Source organism: Chaetodon trifascialis, chromosome 17, assembly GCF_039877785.1.
Source record: "Chaetodon trifascialis isolate fChaTrf1 chromosome 17, fChaTrf1.hap1, whole genome shotgun sequence".
NCBI classification, from domain to species: Eukaryota; Metazoa; Chordata; class Actinopteri; order Chaetodontiformes; family Chaetodontidae; genus Chaetodon; species Chaetodon trifascialis.
The window spans coordinates 1,623,534-1,646,148 of NC_092072.1; the positions used below are offsets into that span (position 1 = coordinate 1,623,534).

Consider the following 22,615-nt stretch of genomic DNA (forward strand, 5'->3'; position numbering starts at 1 on the left):
TGGTTGTACTTCAGTTTTATTGTTCTCAGAAAATCAACTCCAGGTAAAAAATAAATGACTTCCTTGATTTTATTTGTCAGACGTGTCCTGTCAGAGGCGTACCTGAACGCCTCACAATCGCTGAACTGAAAAGCTTTACAAGATATTTGGGAAAGTTAACGTGTGCTTGAAGCTACATCGCGAGGCTGTTTCAGATAACCGAACTTCCCTTTATGAGACCGATCTGTGAACGAACTCAGACTGATTTCAGCTTCGATTCTGCATAAAACCTGACAAATGAGAGCCGGAGAGGTTCGTCCTGGAACAGGTGGCAGCTTCTGATCAACGTTACAGACGGAGGCGGATCGATGGGAAGGAGGAGGCAAACACAGAGCGGGAAACAATTCATTTTTCACACGACCAGCAGCTTCTGTCATTACAGCAAGAGACCTCACAGCTACAGCTAAACCCACGTCCTAACACAACTCGTCTGTCTGACATCAGCCGTTCCTCTGATCGACCTCAAACAGAGCGACATCAGTTTGAGCTTAACACTGTTACAACACCTGCAAACGAGTCCGTTCAGCGAAAGCTCTGAAGGAAGAACAAACATCTTTAACAGTAAAACGCGTCTATGAGGCTAAACTAAAGGATACATCGCGCTAAATCAACGAAAACATGCAAAACTTTACAGAAACGACTGTTTGTTTGGAAACTACCTGGTTGCAGTTTGGGAGCCTTTGAAGCAAACAGGTGGAGGTAACAGGGGCGCGTACAAGGCTTCAGCAGTGACTGCAGAGCAGGCGCACACAGACAGGTGTGCCGTGAAGCTAACGTTAGCTGCTAGCACGAATAACAGGAAGCGTGCTCAGTCCCTGACAGACGCAGGAAAAGTCAAAGTTTGAGCTACCACTAAATCCTGTAGTGACGACAGTAAAGAGCAGAGAGTGACGCTCCTGGTCGTCTGGTGAAGCTTTGCCTGGTCTGCAGCCACTGTGACGCCGCCGTGGACACACACCTTTAACTGACGGTGGGTGAAATGAGAAGCTCTGTTTTCTGAATGACGACGTTCGCAGCCATGAAGCTGAAGGTGAAAGGAGGATGAAGAGGGATGTGACCCGCAGGCGTCTCTGCGCGTCGATGCTTCGCTGCAGCGTTCGTGTTCTAGCGACAGGTAGGAGGCACTTAACCAACCAGGTAAAAGACAAACAGCAGACGGGACCGGAGACTTTCCTCCGCTCAGATCTGATGACGAGACGCTTGAGAAACTGGACTTTGATGACAGAAGCAGTTAAACTGTTGACGGACAGACGTGAAGTCTGAGCTCCGTCCATTAAACCATCGTCTGAGACAAAAGCAACAGAAACAAATCAACACAAACCTGTTAGCTTGAATTCAATACATGATACCCCCCACCCGCCCCCCCCACGATGTCCATAAGAAATCCTCTACATCAGGCACTTGTTGATTAGTCCATAACAGCTCCAAACCGCCCAATCAGAAACGGCGAGCGGCCCTCCGTCCTCCTCTCACGTCCTCTCATTTAATTAGTCCCGACGGCGTCTTCGCTCCTCTCTTTAGCCTCCTCTTTGGCCCGATTACCTCCTCATCTCCCTTCAGGCCGCGGGCGCTGCGCTGGGACCTCAGGTCGACGTCGTCCAGGCTGAGCGCGGGGTCGTCGGGGGCCACGGGCCGCGGCGCCGGGTAGTTGGGCTGGTAGTAGCGGTACGGGTCGTCCTCCTCCACCTCGCCGTAGTTCTGGAAGACGTTGGACGGCAGTTGGACTGCGGGGACAGCGCCGCCATCAGTGAAATCCTCGCCCTCTGCGATGCCAACCAACCAGGCAGCGAGCCGAGCAGGTGCGCCAGTCACACAGGCAGACAGTCAATGAGCGCCCAAAACAAAGATGGCCGACCCCACCACCACAGGAAGCAAGGTTTTGGATTGGTTTGTCAGGTTTCGATTGGGTTAGCGAGACAGGAAGAGGGGGGCGGGACAAGAAGGAAGAGCAAGAGACACACAGGAACAAGGGTTACCAAGATTACCAAGGGTTGCCACGGGTTACTGAGTCAGGGTTACCAAGGTTACGGACTGAGGGTAGAGTTAGAGGGATGAATTTAAGATTAACAAGGAGAAAAGTTTGAGTTTTATTAGAGAAACCAAACTCTGGAGATTTCAGCAGGAAATTAATTCTCTTTTAATTCACATTCAAACGTCACAATTTAGGCCGTTTTATGGTTTCCACGACATTTTTTGGACACTTAACATTAAAACAACGAGCAGAATGTCTGCCGTCGCACAGGTGAGCGCTAAGGCCTCAAAAAGAGGAGTCAGGGGAGGACGAGCGAGTCAGCAAGAGTCCGTCCAATTCAAAGACACGTCTGACGAAGAGGCTGACGAAGAGTCTGGATTTCTCTCATGAAGAGACCAAAAGGAACAGTGAGGTGGTCGAACTCACACTGGAGTTTATCCTGACTCACTGTGTGAGGGAACGACTGAGGCTTTTACAGGTTTTGGTCTTTTCATGGGAGAAACACGGCAGCTTTGTCCTCTACGGTGTTCGATCGTTAAAGAATATATTAAGAAATATAAAAACTGTGTAAAACTTTACTGTGAAGAAGACGGTACGACTGAGAAACGCCTGAAGAAGACAAGCTACAGAAAATAATGCAGTTTGTTTAATTAAGAAGCAGCGACTTCCTGTTTTTCTGGTCGGTTTCGGGGAAGTCAGTTCAGCCTCGCGTCTGACTTCCTGTGTTTTTCCCTCTAACCCACATTTTGAGATGATGTCATATTGTTAATGTCCATCACGTGAAGGCAAAGCGAGCTGAAGCCGGTCAGCTGATGCAGTGAGCTGCAGCAGTTAGCAGCCTCTGCAGCGGTTAAAGCTAATGATCCCGTCTGTGGTGGCTTTCAGAGGCTCAGTAGTCACTGAAATATGGCGCTGAGGGTGACGAGGAGGAAAAGGTGCGAGGAAGAGGCAAGGACGGACGGACGGACGGACGGACGGACAGACAGACAGACAGACAGGAGAGACAAACACAGACACAGGAGTGATTACAACATGCAGACGTTACTCACGTGACGAGCCTGCAGGCTGCGAGCTGCACAGCACCTTTCAGGCCGCTGCGTGACCTTTAACCTCAGCACACGTCAATGTTAACAGTCATGCACGTCAGGGCTGAAGATGTCTCGTGCAGGGCTTTCATTTCAGCTCATTTCTAGAGTTTAAAGGCTGTTTGCTGCGTTAGCGTGTTCAAACGTAACGTCCCGCACGTCCTTTCCTGTGACGGCTGACGAAAGCTGCCGGCAGCAGACTCAGCAGCTCAACTCTGAGGCGAATCTTGTAATGATGAATGTGTGTGTGTGTGTGTGTGTGTGTGTGTGTGTGTGTGTGTGTGTGTGTGTGTGTGTTTAATATGAACGTGTAGAGGAAAACCCTGCACGCAGCATCTTTCCATCAAACCCACCTCACAACAGAATGATGTGACAGAAGTCATGAAACGTTCAGATGCAGAATTCAGTCTGAGGTGAGCAGCAGACCATCAACCAGATGCTGCAGGAAGACACTGAGCTTAAAGGGCCAGTTCACCCAGTTCACAATGAGAAGACTTTCTCAGTCAGTGGACGATTTCTAATCAGAGACAACACTTAAAAACCCAGTGAGACGAAACATCTTTCAGGGTTTTGTTGAGCGATCCTGCATGAATTCACTTTAATAATAAAAAGCTCATATGTTTAGCCTGTTAGTAACATGTGCTAAGGTGAGCGCAACAAGCTGATTGGTGATTTATCAAATCATTAAGGACGCTAAAGACGATCTGACCCGTCGTTTCACCGGGTCTTGAACAACTCAGCTGTCGTGTCTCTGAACTCACACGTTTACTGGACTGATTTGAAGTGGAAAATATTCACTTATCTTTTCAGTGGTTTGGGTGAAGCGGCCCTTTAATGTGGTGACTTTAAGACCAAAGGTTGAAGGTTTATTCGTTGTTGTTCGGATGTTTACGTTCATGTTCCACCAAAAACAAACTCAAAGTATCAAACGATGGTTGAAATCGTACCAAATTTCAAAATCACAACGCTCAACTTTGAATTTCCTGTTTCTGTGAAGCAGAATCCTGCATCCGAGCGGCGGCTGTATTTCAAGGTGCTCCACCTTCAAATACGCCGTACGAGTGTCTGACGATGGCTTCAGCGACATGCAGCCTGTTCAACTCAGCGGCAGCTTTTCAACATGAAAAGGAACCAGATGAATTAAACATTTCACTCGACGACCTTCAATCCAAAAGACGCCAGAAAGCTTTCATGCTCAGTCACACGGTTCACACACTGAAACAGGCCGATGACTTTAAGTCACGCCAACACGCCGTGCGTGTTGTAATTACATACGAGAAGAAAGATGGAGGCTCAAACGTGATGCGTGATGTTTATGTTAAGAGTTTAAAGTCTGTTTCTTCCTCTGTGGTGTAGCTCAGCAGAACATCTGAGACGATGAATTCAGTTAAAAGGAGTCAAATTCTGTCTCCCAGATCGTCGAACACAGACTGATTAATAATACTGATGACAGTTAAGTCTTCAGATCTCTGTCCTATCAGTGTTTTCACCTGCTGCCGTATTTTAGGAACCTACGTACCTCCGACATTGTAGCCCACGCAGGCGTTCTGGTCGCAGTAGCCGGGAGGCCCAGCGGAGCCGACGGGTCCGGGGACCCCGGGCCGACCGGGGGTGCCGGGATTCCCAGGTCGCCCCGATGAACCCTGGCTGCCAGGTCTGCCCTGCCCCTGAGGACCTGGGTGGAGGAAGAAAAAACGATGAGGAGGAGCAGGTTGAAAACGTCTGTGGAACGGCTCTGCACGGCTCAGACGGGTTAACTCACCGGGGGGGCCTGGAGGTCCTCTGGGGCCCTGGACTCCAACACCTTGAGATCCTTTCTCACCCTTTTCACCGAGTTGACCTGGACACACACACACACACACACACACACACACACACACACACACACACACACACACACACACACACACACACACACACACACACACACACCAGTTGCTCCGTCAGTATCACCACGTGAACCCTCTTCACCACCTGTGATTCTCCGTCCAGTGTCTCTGCTGTCCACTGCTGGTCTTCACCTCTTTCTCCTGGTTGTCCGTTCTGTCCGTTCTGTCCTGGGAAGCCGGGTCTTCCTGGGGGTCCCTGTTCTCCCTGAGGCCCCGGAGATCCCGGTCTGCCGGGCTCTCCCGGGGGTCCCGGCACAGTGCGGATGGAGACCGGTGGACTGGGTGCGTGGTTCAGGATGGTGTTGTAGCGTGCCATGTGGCCTGGAAACAGGAAAAGAGATCAACTTCAGGAAGCTGAACTGGAGGAATTCGAGTTTCCCCATCATGGCGGCGAGGTGTGAAACTGGCTGTGATGGTGATTAAATGAACTCTGTCGGCTTCTTTCAGGAGCTTTTAATTAAGGGGAATTTCTCATTTCAGAGAGTGAAGCTGAGAAATAAACAGGAAGTGATTTTACTCACTCTGAATCAGCTGCTCACACACCTGCCGGGCGATGGCCTGAACGGACGCCGTCGACTGGAGGTCGCCCTGCAGACACACGTTTGATGTAACTACGACCGAGGTGTCGTGAGATACGAGTTTTTAACAGACGCTGACGTACTCTGCAGTTTCATGTCTATGTGAATCAACAGGTCTTAAATCTCTGTCTGTCTGTACAGAGTTTGTTTTAATTAGATAAAAAACATTTCTCTCTGGCACAAATGACTCCTTTTAGTTAAAGTCTGGAGAGCAGAAATGCCTCAGGTGGGATTAACCTCTGACCTCCACTCAGGACACCACGTCCATTATCTCTGAAGCTGTAAATGAAGACCTCACATGTTGTGTCCTGGCTGACGTGTGCAGGCAGCATGAAGCTCAGACCTTTAGTGTCCGTCATCACAGGAGGAAACTGTGTGTGTGACGAGGATCTTTGGTCGCAGGGAAGTGTGTATACAAACGCTTTCATTCACATTTAGATTTCCATTTCACATGCACACAGAAGGTGATAGATGACTGCAGGCTGAGGAAATATCACAAAATATTAACCCCACAACAAAATAAATACCTGAACATGTCTTCAGCAGAGCCTGATGGACACTTACCCGTTCACCTTTGTCCCCTTTGGTTCCCGGAGGACCCTGCAACACAGAACATAACACAGTCTGTCCAGCTCATGGATCGTCTCTCTGAGAGGACGATGAAGACATGAAGGATTCTTCAGTCAGGACAAAGCAGACTGTCCTCTCTCCACCTCTAACAGCCCTACAAGGCTTCGGTTCTCCTTTTTCTGCTTAATTCAGGGTCTCGGGGATGTTCTGTTGGCTCCATAATGAAGGAGCTCTGGATACGACACGCTAAAACATGCAGCCAGCCAGCCGAACTTGACGTCCTGGTCCTGGACTGAAGCACCGTGACCTTCAGCTGAGGTCGTGCCGCCTTCACTGCTTTAAATCAGTGCACTGAATTCAGCCTTCAGCCTCACAGTGAGACGAGTTTTGCCTTCATCAGACAGAATCCAAGCTTGTAAAACACACAACAGATGGTAGAAAAGAAAGAAGTTTCAGCTTTTATCTTAACAAACCTCTCTTTAACGCTGCATTTGAGCCATTAGAGAAACTATCTTCATGCAAACGGCGTCATTACCGAAAAACGAGCTACATTTTCCTCCAGTAAGTTCACATTAAGAGCTGCAACTGACAACAGTGTGGTAATTAGTTAAGGAGGGCTCTTTGCAGTCCACCCACGTCTCTGTAATTACATGCCTGACAACAGTTTTTCACAGCGATGCAAAGTCATTTGTCAGCAGTTTGTTTCACCTCCCACAGAATCTCATTTCTTCTCTGGCGGCACAGTCGAAACGAGATTTACTGTCTGTGAACATTTCATTTAATCAGCAACAAATGCCAAAGCCCGGAGTGGTCACATCCTTAAACACGCCATCAGTACAGAGAACGCACTGCTACACACACACACACACACACACACACAGCACACACACACAGCTTACACACAGCATGCACTAAACCAGAGACCGTACCGTACCGTACTCAAGTACTGCAGTACGAGTCTGAGCTGCTCGTACTTTACTCTGCATGTTCACTTTTCACTGCACTACATTCATCTGACAGCTCGTATCTCCAGATGTTTGTGCTGAGCTGAGTTCCCTCGTGTCTCAATAAACCCTTTGAAAAGCGTCTTGATCGGCTGAGAATACATCATCACAAAGATGTGAATCCACAAACAGCAGAGAGAAACACACTGACAGGAACACTTCGCTGACACACCAGTAGTTTAAGTACTGTAAGTACTTTTAACCGATGGTACTTCAGTAGATGATGTGAACGCGTCCTCCTCATTAAACACACATTCAGTCAGCAGCTCAGAGTTCCCGGCTTGTTCTGGATCTGGTGACGTCTGAATCTTCATCTAAACGTTGAACAGCTGGAGCCACATCTCTCCCTCTTCAGCCTCCTCTGCGATATATAATAACAATGCTAACAATGCTAAAGGCCACAAGGACTCTTCAGCTAATCAGGCATCGAGTCTCTGAAGAGAAAACCATCATGCATCCATGATTCTGTTGTTTGTCCAAACCTCAGCTGATGGACGAGCTAAGATCAGCTGGAAGCTGTAAAAAGCCTCCATGGAGGGACAATCAGACGGACAGACAGGGGAAAGGTGGAGGCAGGAAGGCGGGCTCAAGCTCTGACAGGTGTGTTATTCCCCTTCAATTGGCCTCTCCTCAGTGTGTGTGTGTGTGTGTGTGTGTGTGTGTGTGTGTGTGTGTGTGTGTGTGTGTGCGCGCATGCATCAGGCAGGCCGTGACCCTCAGACCGGACAGGAAGCTATTAATCCTGCCGTCAGTCTCTCTGCTCGCTGACAGACGCCGTTAAGCCTGACTGACACGACTTCCTGCCTCCTCCTGGATGTTTCCACATGCAGCAGCTTTTGACAGACAGGTGAGGAAACACACAAAGCTCCTCCCTCTTACAGGTGCAGGACTGGGCAGGAAGAGGCAGCTCTACTCACCGGTGGTCCCAGCTCTCCCTGTTTTCCTGGAGGGCCGGTGGTACCTGGGGCCCCTGGGGCTCCTGGAGTCCCCTGAGGAGACACGGACAGATATGAGCCAATCAGATTCAATCGATCTTTATTGTCCAGGGGTGCTGACACAGTGACATCAGGACTCACACAGACGTAACCACACAAACACACAGCTGAACCATGTCACCATTCAACAATCACTTACGATGGTCCCCGGGGGACCCTGCCTGCCCGCCGGGCCGTCCTTCCCTGGCAGCCCCTGTGGAGGGAAGAAGACATTTTCGATGCTCATCTTGCTGGTTTGGACTTGATAAACACATTTTGTCACTGAAAACTATTCAGACCGCTAGGAGACGCAGTAGTGGTGTAAAATGAGAGCTAGCAGTGGTAGAGCCAGTGGGAGCGGTGGTTCGCTGTGTGCAGCCATTACTACCACTGCAGCAGTACACAGAGGAGGGGTACTACAGCCCCGCTTCCAAAGGATTTGAGCGCTGTGTAGATAATTAAGATATGTGAATTTGGATATCTGCCCATAGCGAGCACTGATCAGGCCGCAGTGTGAACCTTTTGAATGCAGCGACGAGTTCATGAAGAATTAAAGTTTCAGCGTAAAACATCACAACTGCATCACATGAACAAAATGCTCTCATGCCAGGAAGCCTCGTGTGACGGCGTCCTCTGACCACTGTGGGGCGCTGTAGGTTTGTGGATGTTAATAAAGCACACACGGTGTCTGTAACGTCCCATCTGCTGTGCACAGTGTTAGCATCCTCGGCTAACACATCCACATGTCCCATGCCATCGTCCTGACTTGATGAGACGCTGCTATAAAGTCTAACAGCTCAGTGTCTTCTTGTCCTTCCTGTCCATCCTGCAGCCGGCTGACTGAACGTCTCCATCCAGACACCAAACGGCAGCTCAGCAGTAGATTCAGAGCGTCTGTCTGTCAGTCGTCCTTGCTTCGGCGGCTGGCTTCAGCCTGTCTGAGCTCAGCTACATCAACAGCAGTTTTGTCCTCAAAGGACAAACCTTCTGCTTGTCAAGAGGACAATCTACACTCTAAAAGCATGAAAGAGCAAAGCTACAGAGACGTCCTCTGAGCCGTCTGCCAGCTCTGAAACAAGCTTCTGTGGCCGATCATCCCAAACCTTTCTGATCAGCACTGATTGGCCTGAGTCTTAACGACATCAGGACGTGTGGCGTTACCAGGAGCGCCATCAGTGCTGGTTATTGACGGTAATATTTGAGGGGACTCACTCTGGGTCCTGCGGATCCTTCTCTGCCCTGAGCTCCGGCTCTGCCAGGAACGCCCTGAAACACCAAGAGAGCAGAGGTCAGTGCAGGTCAACGTTCACACCGAGGCGAAGCCATCACAGACTGAGGCGACCACAGAAAGACTTCAGTGACGGGACGCGAGAGGCTGCGTTCACTGCTTCCATTTGTATTTTTCATTATTAACACACACACCCATTATTCAGGGATGCAAACAGAAATAACTCTTCATAGATCATGAATCTGTCACGTCTCTGGTGTGACTCCAGCTGAAGACCTTCGTTGCATCACTTTCCAATGAAGGCAGAAGACAGACATCATGTGACTGTTGTTACACACTGAGCTGCTTTTGCTGCACTGACAGAAATACATCGAAACCACTGAAATCAACCTTTTGCAAATGCCACCATTATTCAAAACCTGTCAACGCTTTGCTTCCAGAAGGTCGCATTAGTCCTGGTCATTTAAAGTCGAGCAGTAATTAATGACGAGAGGCTCTTTTCACGCGGCACAGACACTAAAATGCAGTTCTACGACCCGAACATGGTGGAAACCTGCATCATATAACCAGCAGAATGAAAACCTATCAGCAATGAGAAATAAGCACTGAACGGTAGGCTGAACGCTGCAGTGACACAGAAACCTGCCTGCAATCGACTACAAGGCCTCAAAGGAGGGAAATCTGAGCTTCTGGTCTCGCGCTGTGTGTTTGTACCTGTGTTCCTTGTTGTCCGGCGTCCCCTTTCTGTCCTCTCTCTCCTGGAGAACCCTGCAGACAGACATTAAGACCTGTTTTTCTGTTTGTTTGTATGTTAATATGACATGACAAACTGTGCTGCAGGGAACTGATCTGATCTGAATCACACTGCCAGTGACGTGGACTGAGCTCTGCAGTGACCGTGGTATACTGTGTGTGTGTGTGTGTGTGTGTGTCATACTGGGGGTCCTATGATGGAGCGTCCACTGGGTCCCTGTGGTCCTTGGGGTCCTTGAGGTCCTGGTACACCCGTGTCACCAACTGGACCAGTCGGCCCCTGGAGAGAGACGAGACACAAAAGTGAAACATGAAGAAACGTTAAGTTTTAACAGAAATACTAAAAGCTTCAGCATATCCAGAGCCAGCACTTACTGGTTATTATAAACCAGTACCCATGGCTGCGACTACGAGCCCAGACTGCTGACCGTGTGTTTCTGAATGACCAGTGATGAGACGGCACACACGATGAGCTGCCTTCACCAGCAGCCGTGCTGAACTCAGAGGCTGCAGGGAGGCTCTGGGGTCTCAGAGGGATTTACAAATGCCCTCCCAGCAGAAACTGGTGAAAGCAGTTGGACTGGTTACAGTCTAGCAGGTGAAATAATGTCGTAAGAATCATCAGAAACATCAACTGCGAACACGTCCAACGTGCTTGTTTCACGAGGAGACGTTTGCTTTAACAGAAAACCAAGTTTGGTATATTGGTGCTGCTGTCTGCAACACCTTTTAAATGCTGAATAATGCAATGAAGTTTACAGAGGAAGGACGTGAGGAGCTCTGCTCTTTGACAGGAAGAGGAAGTGCTTTCTGTGATGAGACAGCCTGATGAACGCTGAGTAACACATGCGAACACGCGTCCACACGCCATCCTCCAGCTGCTCTGGCCACAAACGATTCTCTGACAGCAAAAGTAAATGATTTGGTTTGTGAAGCTTCATCAAGCTCAGCTTTGACAGATTTTTCTGATTATGCTCGAGCTCAAATCTGATTTTTCGGAGGCCCGTTTCATCGATCTGATAGCGTGAAAGGATGGCAGTGACGATAAGAAGACGTCACATCCGTCACAAACACTTCACTACAGCATACGTTGCCTCAGGATGTCATGATGGCCCTGAGCTCCAGAAATAAACAGGACGGGACCATTTGATTCATGTGGTGTTTGTGTTCAGAGGTCACACATGAAGTCTGGTTCCTCTGTGGCCTCTTCTGTCAAACCACAGCAGCAGCAGTGACACTTTGACATCGAGCTCAGCGACAAATCAGATTTCTGTGGACGCCTTTGAGCTCGAGCTTCCGAGACAAAGCACAGATCAAGAACAAAGCTGATGGACTCTCAGAAATGTTTGTTTAGTGAAAAACAAAAACAAAAACAAAAACAAATCAAGATTGAAAAAAAATGTAAGTGCCCACTTATTACAGAGGCTGACATACAGAGATGAACGTGTGTGTGTGTGTGTGTGTGTGTGTGTGTGTGTGTGTGTGTGTTTTCCTGCTACTACTTCCTGTCCTGATCAGCACATAAAGAAGCAGAGACAGAGAAACCTTGGCACAAAACACCAGCAGCATCAGAACAGACGACAGTTATATTCAGCTTTAAGAGACGTCTTAAAATGTCGTCCAACGACCACGAAGACCCAAATCTGACAATGAGCGCGAGGGACAGCAAAGACGTCCGAGAGGACGGAGGAGAGCGAGCAGAGAGACTGCTGGACATCAACGACAGCGCCGAGCATCGCGTCGCTGTCTCCACGCGGGACGGAGGTATGAAATGCTGAACATGAGTGGAAACAGCTGAATGAGTGTTTTTGTGCTTTTGGTAACACTTGCTGGCTGCAACGACTTAATTTCTCCGGTGTGGGATCAATGAAGTCTTATCTTCTTTCATGTGTAAACACTGTGTTTGGGGTCGTTTCCTGTAGTCGTCTGCGATGGTGGTGTCACCTCGAACATTGAGCCTGTTCACATGATCTAAACGAGGGAAAGCCCCATGAACATGTGCCCTCTGTGCACTTTTCCTCTGCAGGAGCACACACTCACCTTCCACCGGTTCAAAGAAGCCTTTCATGTGCACTGATCCTGGGTCTGCTGCTCATAGTTGGAGTCACCGTCCTGTCCAGACACTGTGAGGACCTCGTCTTCATTTTAGCGCCACTGAACACCTTTGTCACATGGTTTGATTTCACATCACTGCCCTGTCTCTTTTTGTCGTTTTCACCAGATATTTCACTCATTTTGGAAAAACATCAGCTGAGTAAGGACTATAAGGAGCTGCAGACCAGTTATGAGAACCTGAGCAACGGTTACTGCCAGTCACAGTGGACAGAGGGCCAGACACAGGGCAGCGTCATCCGTGAGAGAGGTATGAAACCAAACAGCAGACTGATGGAGTCTGATCTGAAAGCTGTCACTAAAACTCTGACATTGTTTCTTGAAGGATGGAAGAGATTTCGGTGCAGCTGTTACTACAAATCCACGGAGAGGAGGACCTGGACAGCCAGCAGGAGGTTCTGTCAGAGCAGAGGAGCAGATCTGGTCATAATAAACAGCAAAGAGGAGCACGTGAGTGTTTGAGGCTGAGCGTGGACAGCATTTCTGCTTTGTGTCCTTCAGAGATGAACACAAACAGACTGAATAATGATCTGCTCCTCTGCTCAACCATCAGGACTTTGTCAGGGAGCTGAATGGAGCAGGAGCTTCCTGGATTGGCCTGCAGGCGGTGAAAACAGACGAGTGGCAGCAGGAACTGGAGTGGAAGTGGGTGGACGGGTCAACGCCCACATATCTGTGAGAAACGTCTTTTTAGCCACCACATACCCAGAACATTGTTTTTAGCTAAAGAGTCCCACCAATACTGAATTCCTATTTTATCTGGCCCACGGTTTTCAAATATCAAACTTTTGAGCTGAATATTCTGATCAGATATTAATAATCACTGAAGAATTCAACTGCTGTTAACTTGGTTTGCAGCTGCTGGGCTGAAAATGAAGGTTTCATTTAAATATGAACACATTTTTCTGAATTCCAAACAGCTGGACCTGAAATGTTTTGTACCACCACACTCACAGGCTGAAGCCACTGATCTCAGCTCAGGATCGAGCACTTGCAGTCCACAGCTCTATCACAAGGGGGCACTAACACACTCATATTGATCCCCTCATCACTGAGGACAGAAGAAAACAATAAATCTTCTGGACTTTAAAAAGAAAAGAAAATATATAAGTAAATAAAAAAATTGGAAGTTGGAAGACAAACCACACATGACGCTCTGGAGCAGAGTCAGTCTACAATGAATGTTGTTATGAGAGTTTTCCAAACACAACATCTGCATGAATAACCTCATGATGGCAGCGGCATGTGTTTTGTGGACGTCAGCCATAACAGCGCAGTGCTTGTTGTCCAGGGCCTGGCACGCAGGAGCGGACGTGACGCCTGCGGACGGGGCCACGGCATACATGGATCCACAAGGATCAATCAACCACGACAACAATGGATCCAAACAATGGATCTGTGAGAGCCGGATGTACTGAGAGGTTTCCTCACGCTCCAACATGTAGCGCACCTGTAACTGTGATAAAAGGACCTTTGCTGCAATTTATTTTATAATAAAGGCAAACCTGTCAAAGTGAACTGTACTGCGTTACTCACATTTACACAAAAAGTACAAAAACGCTAAAATGTTCAGGCCTTTACTTTGAAAATAACGCGAAAAGAACAACAAAGGAAGACGATTCTGCTGGAGGAAAGGTCAAAGAGCGTCCAAGCAAAAGAAGGATGAACCTTCAGCGAGGAGCACACACCACGTCTGTGTGTGTGTTTGGTGACCAGCAAGATCTGGCTTGATGTGAGGGTGTCACCGGTCGTTTTCAGGGCAGTCTGCCCCCCAGGGGTGACAGCACAGTACTGTTACTCCATGGCCTGACAGGACGTCTATTTCAACTATTTTCACATTTCACAGGAAAACTTGGTCATCTGTTTCTCTGTGAGGGAACAAAAAAAAGTCACATTCATTTCCTGTTTCAGAGAGTTTTGTTTGTGTGTTCAAAATGACTTTCATTTTCAGAGTTCACTGGATTTACAGTTCAACCAATGGTTTTATTAATCCAAAGATCGAACAACGCCGACTCCAGGACGAAGTTAAGAAAACCAATGAGCTGGAGTTACGAGGTTTTAGTCCAAAACAGTCAAAATGAATAAAAGTGTGCGTGTGTGTGTGTGAGTGTGCGTGTGTGTGTGTGTGTGCGCGCATGTGTGAGTGTGCGCCTTTACATGCTGGTACTTCCTCAATGTCTCGACTGCACCAGACAGACGCTGTGCCAAGTATCACGGAGAGCAGCTTTACTGCAGGATATAATCTCAGATATATCTTAGGAGTACTGCATACTACACTAGTACACGTTAAAGCTTGACGGCAGCGTAGTAACCGGTCCACACGTGCAGCTAGTGTTCAGATATGTCTTCAGATATTTACGCCAGACCAGATCCATCAAAGATGCTAAAATACAAGAGAGGGGACGAGAAAGCAGAGTGGCAGGAACAGGAGGTGGAGATCTACGAGAGCGTCGACGCTGTTGGAGGTGATGACGCTGAACTCGATTCACACGAAGCAGGTACGTGACAAATGATGACTTATAAAAAAGATCATGCTCGTCTCGGCAGTGTGAGCCTCTAAAAGGCGGCAGACCAAAGACTCAAAGCTTCCTCTCAGCTCAGTTTGTTGAAGTCTTTGTTAAAGCTCTTCAGTCTTGTAGTCGGATTACGTTACTTTAAAAATGAACCACAGCTCTCTGCGTCGAGCACTCTGTTATTTTTTAAGGCATAATTTTTCTTAGTGGCTGTGGGAACATTTAAAGGAGCACAGCGTAGGATTCAGGGTGATAAAGTACGTTTTCATCAGTGCTTACGAATACCAGCACCATCATGTTTCTACAGCAGCCCTGAACGGACACACCAAACACAGAGCGCCTTCTGCTTTTTCACATCTGTAGCATCCACTGTTGATTCTCCGACATGCTTGTAAAGGGAGGGGTGAGGCGAGGGGTGTTCAGTTAGTTGCAGTCTGCAACCTCACCACTAGGTGCCACTAAATCCTTGAAGAGCAAAGCACCGTTCCTGCGGTCTTTGCTCTTTGCAAAGGTCTCCTCTGGTAAAGACGGGGTCTGCTGATGGTCTCTACAGATGTGAACAGATGTCGACCGCCTGTGTTCTCCTCATAATGAACCCGCTCTGTGTGTTCTGACACCTCAGGGCTGCACAAACAGAAGCATCCTGCAGACGTCCACAGACGACCTTTCAGCGCCGCTGTGGTGTGTTTAGGAGTGCTGTGCTTCCTGATGCTAACTGGAATCATCCTGTTATCCATACACCGTAAGACCACACACACACACACACACACACACACACACACACACACACACACACACACACACACACACACACACACACACACACACACACACACACACACACACACACACACACACACACACACACACACACACACACACACACAGTACTGAGCCTCTGTCTGACGTTAGAGGAAGTGCTTCCTCCTGTCCATACTGCCTGCTGAGGGGTGTTAAAGAACTCCAGAACTACTCAGAGTGTTTTTAGTTGCAGTAACTGGTTGAGTGGTAATTCAGTGTTCCCGTCCTCGTCTTTGCTGCTGTGTGTGTTCACTGAAGTGCAGGTTTACGCCCTGTCCAGGTCCTCACTCCACTGTGGAACCTCTGGACCATCTGTGGTCTGAGATCACCCCCCCCCCCCATTCACTCCATTTAAGCACAGATAGTAGATGTTGGTGGTCTACTTTTTGGTTGCTGTTCACACTTTTTACTTCAGTGTCATTTATCTTCTAGTTACAACACTTTCTAATGCGCAGCAGGTTACAGGACAGGTGCATCAAAGTCAGTTCTGCACAGAGTGACTGAACTCAGTCTTCAGTTTAAGGGACAATGAGCTGGTCTTGTTGGTCTGTTTCTTCACTCGTTGTGCCTCTCACCAGATATTTCAGTCACTTCAACAAAAGACCAGCTGCAGACCAGTTTCAACAAGCTGAACATCAGTCATATGCAACTCCAGGGAAACCACTCAGGTAAGAACGCTTTCAAACCAGACCACAGGATCCAACTCCACACGGCCTGTGAAGCTCATATAGGGTTAGGACTTGTCCAACTGTTTAACCTGTTGTTGTTGGTCTCAAGGCATGGCACTCAACAACAGTCGTTTACTGAGCAGTTATGAAGCAGTGAGGAAGAACCACAGCCAGCTACAGGAGGAGGTAAAGCAGCTGAAGGGAAAGATTGAAGGTGAGTTTAAGAACTAACAGTTAACACCAGCTTTACACCAACATGCAGGACACAACTTCTTTCATGCTGTTCAACTTGCTTTGTGTGGATATTAAGACATCAGACACTTTCAATGAAGACACAACATCTGAGAGAAGAAGAGAGAGACGTGGGGAGGAAGAAAGACCTCAAACTAAACTATGAAAAAACAAGTCGTACGAATTTGACACAGAACAACAGATTAAAACACCTGCTTGACATTAAGGGAGGAGGTGTCCTGACGGATGGAGGAAATTTGGATGCAGCTGTTACTTTAAATCCAGTCAGAGGAAAACATGGTGGGGGGACAGCAGAAAACAGTGTCAGAAAGACGGAGCAGATCTGGTGGTTATAAACAGCGAAGAGGAACGGGTGAGTGTGTTTGTTCATCAGTGTGTGATCACGCTCACTGTCATGAACAGACAAATGATTATCGTCTCTTGTCAAACACTAGAAATTTGTCATCGAGCTGAGTAAGAACGACGAGTCCTGGATTGGTCTTAGCCAACAATGGAAATCATCACGTCAGGTTTGGGAATGGGTGGACGGATCACCGCTGACACAAACGTGAGACATTTGTTGTTTCCATCACAAAACTTCTTCTGGACTCTGTCAAGCAAATGTGGTTATTACAGCATCTGTCCCGCGGACATATTAAGACAGCTGGACAGTCTCCTGTAGCCAACAGAAATGTGTCCTGACGTCCTGAAGATTTAACATTTGGGAGATTTTCAGACATCTGAGCAGCAGCTTCTGTGTCTTAATGTGTGTGATTTCATTAAAATGTCAAATTTACGGGACGCGGTGCGCCGTCTGGTGTTTGGTATCAGGATACCCATAATCCCTTGTTTTCTGGGGTTGATCCTGTAAAATTCCGCAATTTACTGGAAACCTCAATGAGATCACTGAAAAAATTTGATTATTTAATTGGCATTAAATGAGTCATTAGAAACTTTTCAATTACAAAGAAATATTCAAATTCAACATCTTATTTCAAATTGGAAATAATCAGAACAAAACATTTTCTTTGTCCGACAGGTTCTGGACATCAGGACTGCGGAACGAGAGGGAGGAGTCCGCAATATGCTGTGATCAACAAGGAAAACTGACGCAAAGAACAAATTATGATTATGATTCTAAGAGCTGGATCTGTGAGAAGTAGACTTCAGAGGGGTGTGTAGGTTGTTAGTGTTTGTGCTAAACTATCTGGATCTCACACACACACACACACACACACACACACACACACACACACACACACACACACACACACACACACACACACACACACACACACACACACACACACACACACACACACACTCTGACCATGAAAAGAAAAGCAGAGAAAAGCAGAACTGCTGGTCGTCTTCAGTTGATTAACATGTCTGCGTTCACTTGGAATCGGCCTGCATTCATCGTGTGAAAACAAGTTCAGTTTTCCCAGCGTCCCCTTTGTGTGGCGGCGCTCTCCGCGGTGCTGATGCTGCTGCTGGGAGCAGCTATGGAGCTTCTCCACCCACAGCAGAGGAGAAAGCTTCTACCAGCAGGAACTTCCAGCCAACATCCTTCACGTCTAATCATCGTCTTCACCTCTTTCACAGCCTGAAGACAGCTGAACGCTCCCCTCTTTGACTTTTCTCAATCTTGAATCTGCTTTGTAGCTTATCTTGGTGCTGTTTGTTGTTTAAAGCTCCGCAGTTTGACGGCTGCCAGGTGACCGATGGTTTTGTTGTTTGTGGTGTTTGTTTTTGTTTTAAGAGAATAAAAGTCCTGAGATGCTGCATCAGCTTCCTGCCTCTCTGCTCTCTGTCACAGTGGTCAACAGCTGCTAATCATCACCTGAGAAGCATCACCTGGAGAGAGAGACACACACCTGGAGGTTCATGTTGGGCCTCTTGAGTCTGTGAAATGTGCCCTGGTCCAACTGCCATCAAATAAAGCCAAATAACTGTTTTCAAGGGTCCCAGATCTGGATTGAATCCAGGTGTAATTTAACACAGGTTTGGTGACACCTTGTCACATTATGAGTCTCTGTTAGCCACCTGACAAATCAGGCCTCAGGGTCGGAGCGACCCATTCTTTCACAAATGTTTGTAGCAACAGTCTGCATGTCTTGGTGCTTGATTTTAGACACCAGTGGCCATGGAAGTGATTGGAACACCTGATCAATCCATCCATCCATCCATCCATTATCTATACCGCCTATCCCTTTCGGGGTTGCGGGGGACTGGAGCCTATCCCAGCTACAATGGGCGAGAGGCGGGGTACACCCTGAACCGGTCGCCAGCCGATTGCAGGGCCACATACAAGGACAAACAAACATTCACACTCGCACTCACACCTACGGACAATTTAGAGTCACCAATTAACCTAATGAGCATGTTTTTGGTCTGTGGGAGGAAGCCGGAGTACCCGGAGAGAACCCACGCATGCACGGGAAGAACATGCAAACTTCACACAGAAAGGCCCCGTCTGACCCGGGGATCGAACCGGCAACCTTCTTGCTGTGAGGCACGCGCACTACCTGCTGCGCCACCGTGCAGCCCCCTGATCAATCCACCTTCAATCATTTGGATGGGTGAGTGAATACTTTTGGCAATATAGTGTATGTTTAAGGAGGCTTAACAAGCAGCACTCTATGTAAAAAATGATGCCACTGAATGAAATCTGGTGTCCGACAGACTTGTTCAAAAACAGCATTCAGCCAGAAGACAGAGCTGACTGAAAAGAACTGTCCAGCTACATTACATTTCCTGTTTCAGAGGGGTGTGAGTGTATGTGTGTGTGTGTGTGTGTGTGTGTGTGTGTGTGTGTGTGTGTGTGTGTGTGTGTTGAGTCAAGTTTAAGTTAAGTGGCTCTTTCATGTGTAGCTGTGGTTGTGGTCGGCTCTGTTGCCACTTCCTGTGCTGAAGACTGTCCAACTCAAAGACAAACAGACAAACAGACAGACAGCTGCTGGAGAACAGCTCAGGTTCAGTTTCGGGCTTTTCAACATGTCGGCACGTCATTTCATCGTGAATGTGAGATATACCAGAAAAGTCCAGCAGAACAGAAGAGAGGAAGAGGAGAACCACGGGGAGATCTTAGAGGATGAAGAGCCTCACGCTGATGTTGGGTCACAAACAGCCAGTAAGTCTGAAATAATCGGATGATAATCTGATGAATACTGTGAAAGGCAGCTTCATGTCAAATTACAATTAGATACGAGTGAAAACTCATCAGCTCTTCATCAGGCACCACTGACTTCAGCTCATTATCAGCTGATCTAATCTGGTGCAGGCTGACTAACAAACGCTGCTCGGTTAAAAGCGGCTCCTTCACACCTCAGATAAGCGTGATCAATATGTTTTCTATGTATGTCTGTAGGAGCACACGCTGAGAAGAAACCTGCCAAACCGAGGTGTTTCATAGCCGCTGCGGTGGCCGTTGGAGGGATGTATCTCCTCATATTAGCTGGAATCTTCCTGCGCTGTGAGTTTTTAATCCCAGCTCTCGTGTCTTAACAGGTTTGCAGCTTTTTTCCATTTAGATAACATAATAAACTTCATGCCACTTTCTTCCTGTGATCAGTGACGTCCACACTGGTCCACATCGTAAACCGATGATAGAGGAGGAAGATAAATGCATTTGAAAACACTTCATCATCAACGTAACTCCCAAAGATGTTTGAAATCTTACTGAACGTCACATATCCGTCACTTCCTCCAGGCTGCCGTCACTGTGCACCTCAGTATGTTTTTCTTTGGTAGAAAATGTAAAAAAAAACAATTTCTTAACCACATGATTAAGCCAGCTTTACGAGGAGATCCTTATCCTCAGGAACCAAACTGAACAATGAATACATGAACATGCTTGAAGCAGAGCTGAGCTGATAGAAAGCAACTCATGACTTTGGGTGTGGAGGCAAAAGTACTGTGTAGTTCCACTGAAATGAGGAAAACCAAAAGAGGAAGTCACGTCGGCCACGATCTGAGGCCTGACATCGCAAAGAAACACTTTTCAAAAAAGGAAAATTCTGCAGTCAACACAAGACAACAAAGCAAACTCGCACCGGGTGACTGGCCAGACTACAAGCATGACGCCGATCGACTGTGGCACGTCGTCAGAGGCGTTGTGTGCGATGCCGTGATCTTGTGGACTGAAGGAAAAAATGGCCGTGGATGCGCTATAGCATTAAAATCCAATGCAAGAGGCGAGTAAACTTCAGCCCATTCAGTCATTATTTATACATCGACTGTGTCGCATCCAGATAACGATCAGGACAGGTACAAGTTTCACATGCAGTCATTTTACTTCCAGAGTTATTCATGCTACAAGCAGCAGGACTGGCTGCATCAAACAGGACACTTCAAGGTTTGATCTGGAATTAGTAATCTTGAGCACTTTCCTGCAGTCAGGACCGTGGACAATGTTATGAGCACGCAGCAGCGACTAATGAGGAGCTTCAACTATTTCTCGCCAACATTTGTCTTCTTTTTTGGAATCGGACTTCGTCCCTCGAGGAAACCTCAACTAGGCAGGGGTCCTCTCTTTCATTGTCCCACCTGACAGCAGCAACCTCAGCATCCCTCCTCCTCCTCTTCACCATGTGACCTGATTGGTCAAAGCTCAGAAAGATGTTGTGGGAAATGTCACGCTAGACGAGTCAAGACAAAAAATTCTGACATGCTAGTCTTTGCGTTGGGGTGTCGTGGGGCGTCCCAGAATGCCGCTCGACAGGTCGTTTATAATGTCACACTACACAGGTACAGATGCCCAACTGTTGGTCATGATTGGCCACAATGCTGGTAGTTCCTCAAAGACAAGATAAAGACAAAATCCTCTCAAAGTCTGGCTCGACTCGTCTAGTCTGATCCAAGCGTTAGAGACTTCGGTCGGGGTCGTGAGTTCTTCTTCAAGATATCTTAAAAGTTCTGAAAGACAACTGTCGCCAAAGAAATTAACATATCTTGGGGCTTATTTCTTAGCCACAAATTTTAATCAGGAGCACCATACCAAGAGCCCAGATGAGTCAGAGGAGAGCTGCTGTCAACAGGCGTGGCTGGTAACTGTACTCAACTCGACTCCAGGGCCGTTCAGTCAGGCGCAGCATCAGAGGACGAGGGGTAGGCACCTGGACGTAGGCAGTTACAAGCTAGGCATGTCTCCTCACCACCAGCGGACAGTCCTCAGTTAAAACCTATTAGGGTGAAACTTTTGAGGCCTGAGGATCAGACCCTTTAAACGAGAGCTGGTCCAGTGCCTCCTGCAGAGGATGACCTGGGATCTGACGCAACACCAACAAAAAGGAACAGAGGCAGAATTGCTCTGGATGCTGACAACTGAGGCGTAGAAATGTTCGCTTGAATGGAAAATGTTTCAACTGCAATAACGACTCCATGAAGGCAGGACAAGGTTTTAGAGGAAGGAGACAATACCTGGAGCTCCTGCTACGTTCTGACATCAGTCTGAGACGTCACACTGCTGCTGCTTATTTTCACACCAAATGGAAACGTCGACTGTTTGTGGCCAAAAAATGCAAAGTGAAAAAACACAGCGGTTAAATTGAGACGAAAAACTCACTTTGAATCTACACATCTGACTCAAACTTAATCATCGTGCATGTTGGCAATGTATTTTCCAAGAACTGTAAATCACAGGCAGCAGTTTCTAACTGGCCTGAAACTTCTGTTCCTCGTCTGTGTCTCTCAGTCGATTTCAAGACTCGACTTAAAGACCGAACCTGCTCAGGTGTCTTTTCAGCATTGAGAATGTTTCTGAGCGTACCATTTCTCCATATTTCAAAGTCACAGAATTAAACTGCATTCAGTAGTAGATACATCTTCTGCGCCTCCGTTGTGCCTCTCACCAGATTTGACAGTCACTTCAGAAAGAGACCAGCTGCAGAGAAGCTACGACAGCCTGCGTAACACCTGTATGCAACTCCAGGGAAACCACTCAGGTAAGAACGCTTTCAAACCAGACCACAGGATCCAACTCCACACGGCCTGTGAAGCTCATATAGGGTTAGGACTTGTCCAACTGTTTAACCTGTTGTTGTTGGTCTCAAGGCATGGCACTCAACAACAGTCGTTTACTGAGCAGTTATGAAGCAGTGAGGAAGAACCACAGCCAGCTACAGGAGGAGGTAAAGCAGCTGAAGGGAAAGATTGAAGGTGAGTTTAAGAACTAACAGTTAACACCAGCTTTACACC

General features: G+C 47.6%; 3 protein-coding genes across 5 annotated transcripts in view; 2 read left to right on the forward strand and 1 right to left on the reverse strand.

Moving 5' to 3' along the window:
• Positions 1 to 22,615, reverse strand: part of LOC139345930 (collagen alpha-1(XIV) chain-like) — a 117,078-nt gene continuing 94,463 nt past the window's right edge. The window contains exons 38-48 of one of the 3 annotated variants that reach the window (XM_070984814.1): positions 10,277 to 10,372; positions 10,054 to 10,107; positions 9,324 to 9,377; positions 8,272 to 8,325; positions 8,055 to 8,126; positions 6,128 to 6,163; positions 5,507 to 5,573; positions 5,118 to 5,306; positions 4,859 to 4,936; positions 4,616 to 4,771; positions 1 to 1,763 (exon numbers count right to left, since the gene is read on the reverse strand). In XM_070984814.1, coding sequence (XP_070840915.1) covers positions 1,519 to 1,763; positions 4,616 to 4,771; positions 4,859 to 4,936; positions 5,118 to 5,306; positions 5,507 to 5,573; positions 6,128 to 6,163; positions 8,055 to 8,126; positions 8,272 to 8,325; positions 9,324 to 9,377; positions 10,054 to 10,107; positions 10,277 to 10,372 — 1,101 coding nt within the window. In that variant the 3' untranslated portion in view covers positions 1 to 1,518. Of the gene's footprint in view, positions 1,803 to 2,701; positions 2,924 to 4,615; positions 4,772 to 4,858; positions 4,937 to 5,117; positions 5,307 to 5,506; positions 5,574 to 6,127; positions 6,164 to 8,054; positions 8,127 to 8,271; positions 8,326 to 9,323; positions 9,378 to 10,053; positions 10,108 to 10,276; positions 10,373 to 22,615 lie in introns of those variants that run through there. The other 2 variants (XM_070984813.1, XM_070984815.1) reach the window with 2 other exon arrangements.
• On the forward strand, positions 11,706 to 13,622 carry LOC139346036 (CD209 antigen-like protein D). The gene is made up of 6 exons (XM_070984942.1): positions 11,706 to 11,856; positions 12,119 to 12,217; positions 12,314 to 12,454; positions 12,530 to 12,654; positions 12,758 to 12,879; positions 13,496 to 13,622. Exons 1-6 carry the CDS (start codon positions 11,706 to 11,708, stop codon positions 13,620 to 13,622), a joined length of 765 nt encoding a protein of 254 aa, XP_070841043.1.
• On the forward strand, positions 14,370 to 18,206 carry LOC139345931 (CD209 antigen-like protein E). The gene is made up of 7 exons (XM_070984817.1): positions 14,370 to 14,702; positions 15,340 to 15,459; positions 16,097 to 16,186; positions 16,296 to 16,400; positions 16,645 to 16,790; positions 16,873 to 16,985; positions 17,457 to 18,206. Exons 1-7 carry the CDS (start codon positions 14,546 to 14,548, stop codon positions 17,578 to 17,580), a joined length of 855 nt encoding a protein of 284 aa, XP_070840918.1. The 5' UTR covers positions 14,370 to 14,545; the 3' UTR covers positions 17,581 to 18,206.

Bases quoted from the DNA above. Each gene is read 5' to 3' on its own strand.
- LOC139345931 (XM_070984817.1), top strand. From the start codon at position 14,546: ATGTCTTCAGATATTTACGCCAGACCAGATCCATCAAAGATGCTAAAA. The intron at 16,187-16,295 runs GTAAGAACGCTT...GTTGGTCTCAAG, and splicing joins ACTCCAGGGAAACCACTCAG to GCATGGCACTCAACAACAGT. The intron at 16,401-16,644 runs GTGAGTTTAAGA...CTTGACATTAAG, and splicing joins GCTGAAGGGAAAGATTGAAG to GGAGGAGGTGTCCTGACGGA.
- LOC139346036 (XM_070984942.1), top strand. From the start codon at position 11,706: ATGTCGTCCAACGACCACGAAGACCCAAATCTGACAATGAGCGCGAGG. The intron at 12,218-12,313 runs GTGAGGACCTCG...CGTTTTCACCAG, and splicing joins CACCGTCCTGTCCAGACACT to ATATTTCACTCATTTTGGAA. The intron at 12,655-12,757 runs GTGAGTGTTTGA...CTCAACCATCAG, and splicing joins TAAACAGCAAAGAGGAGCAC to GACTTTGTCAGGGAGCTGAA.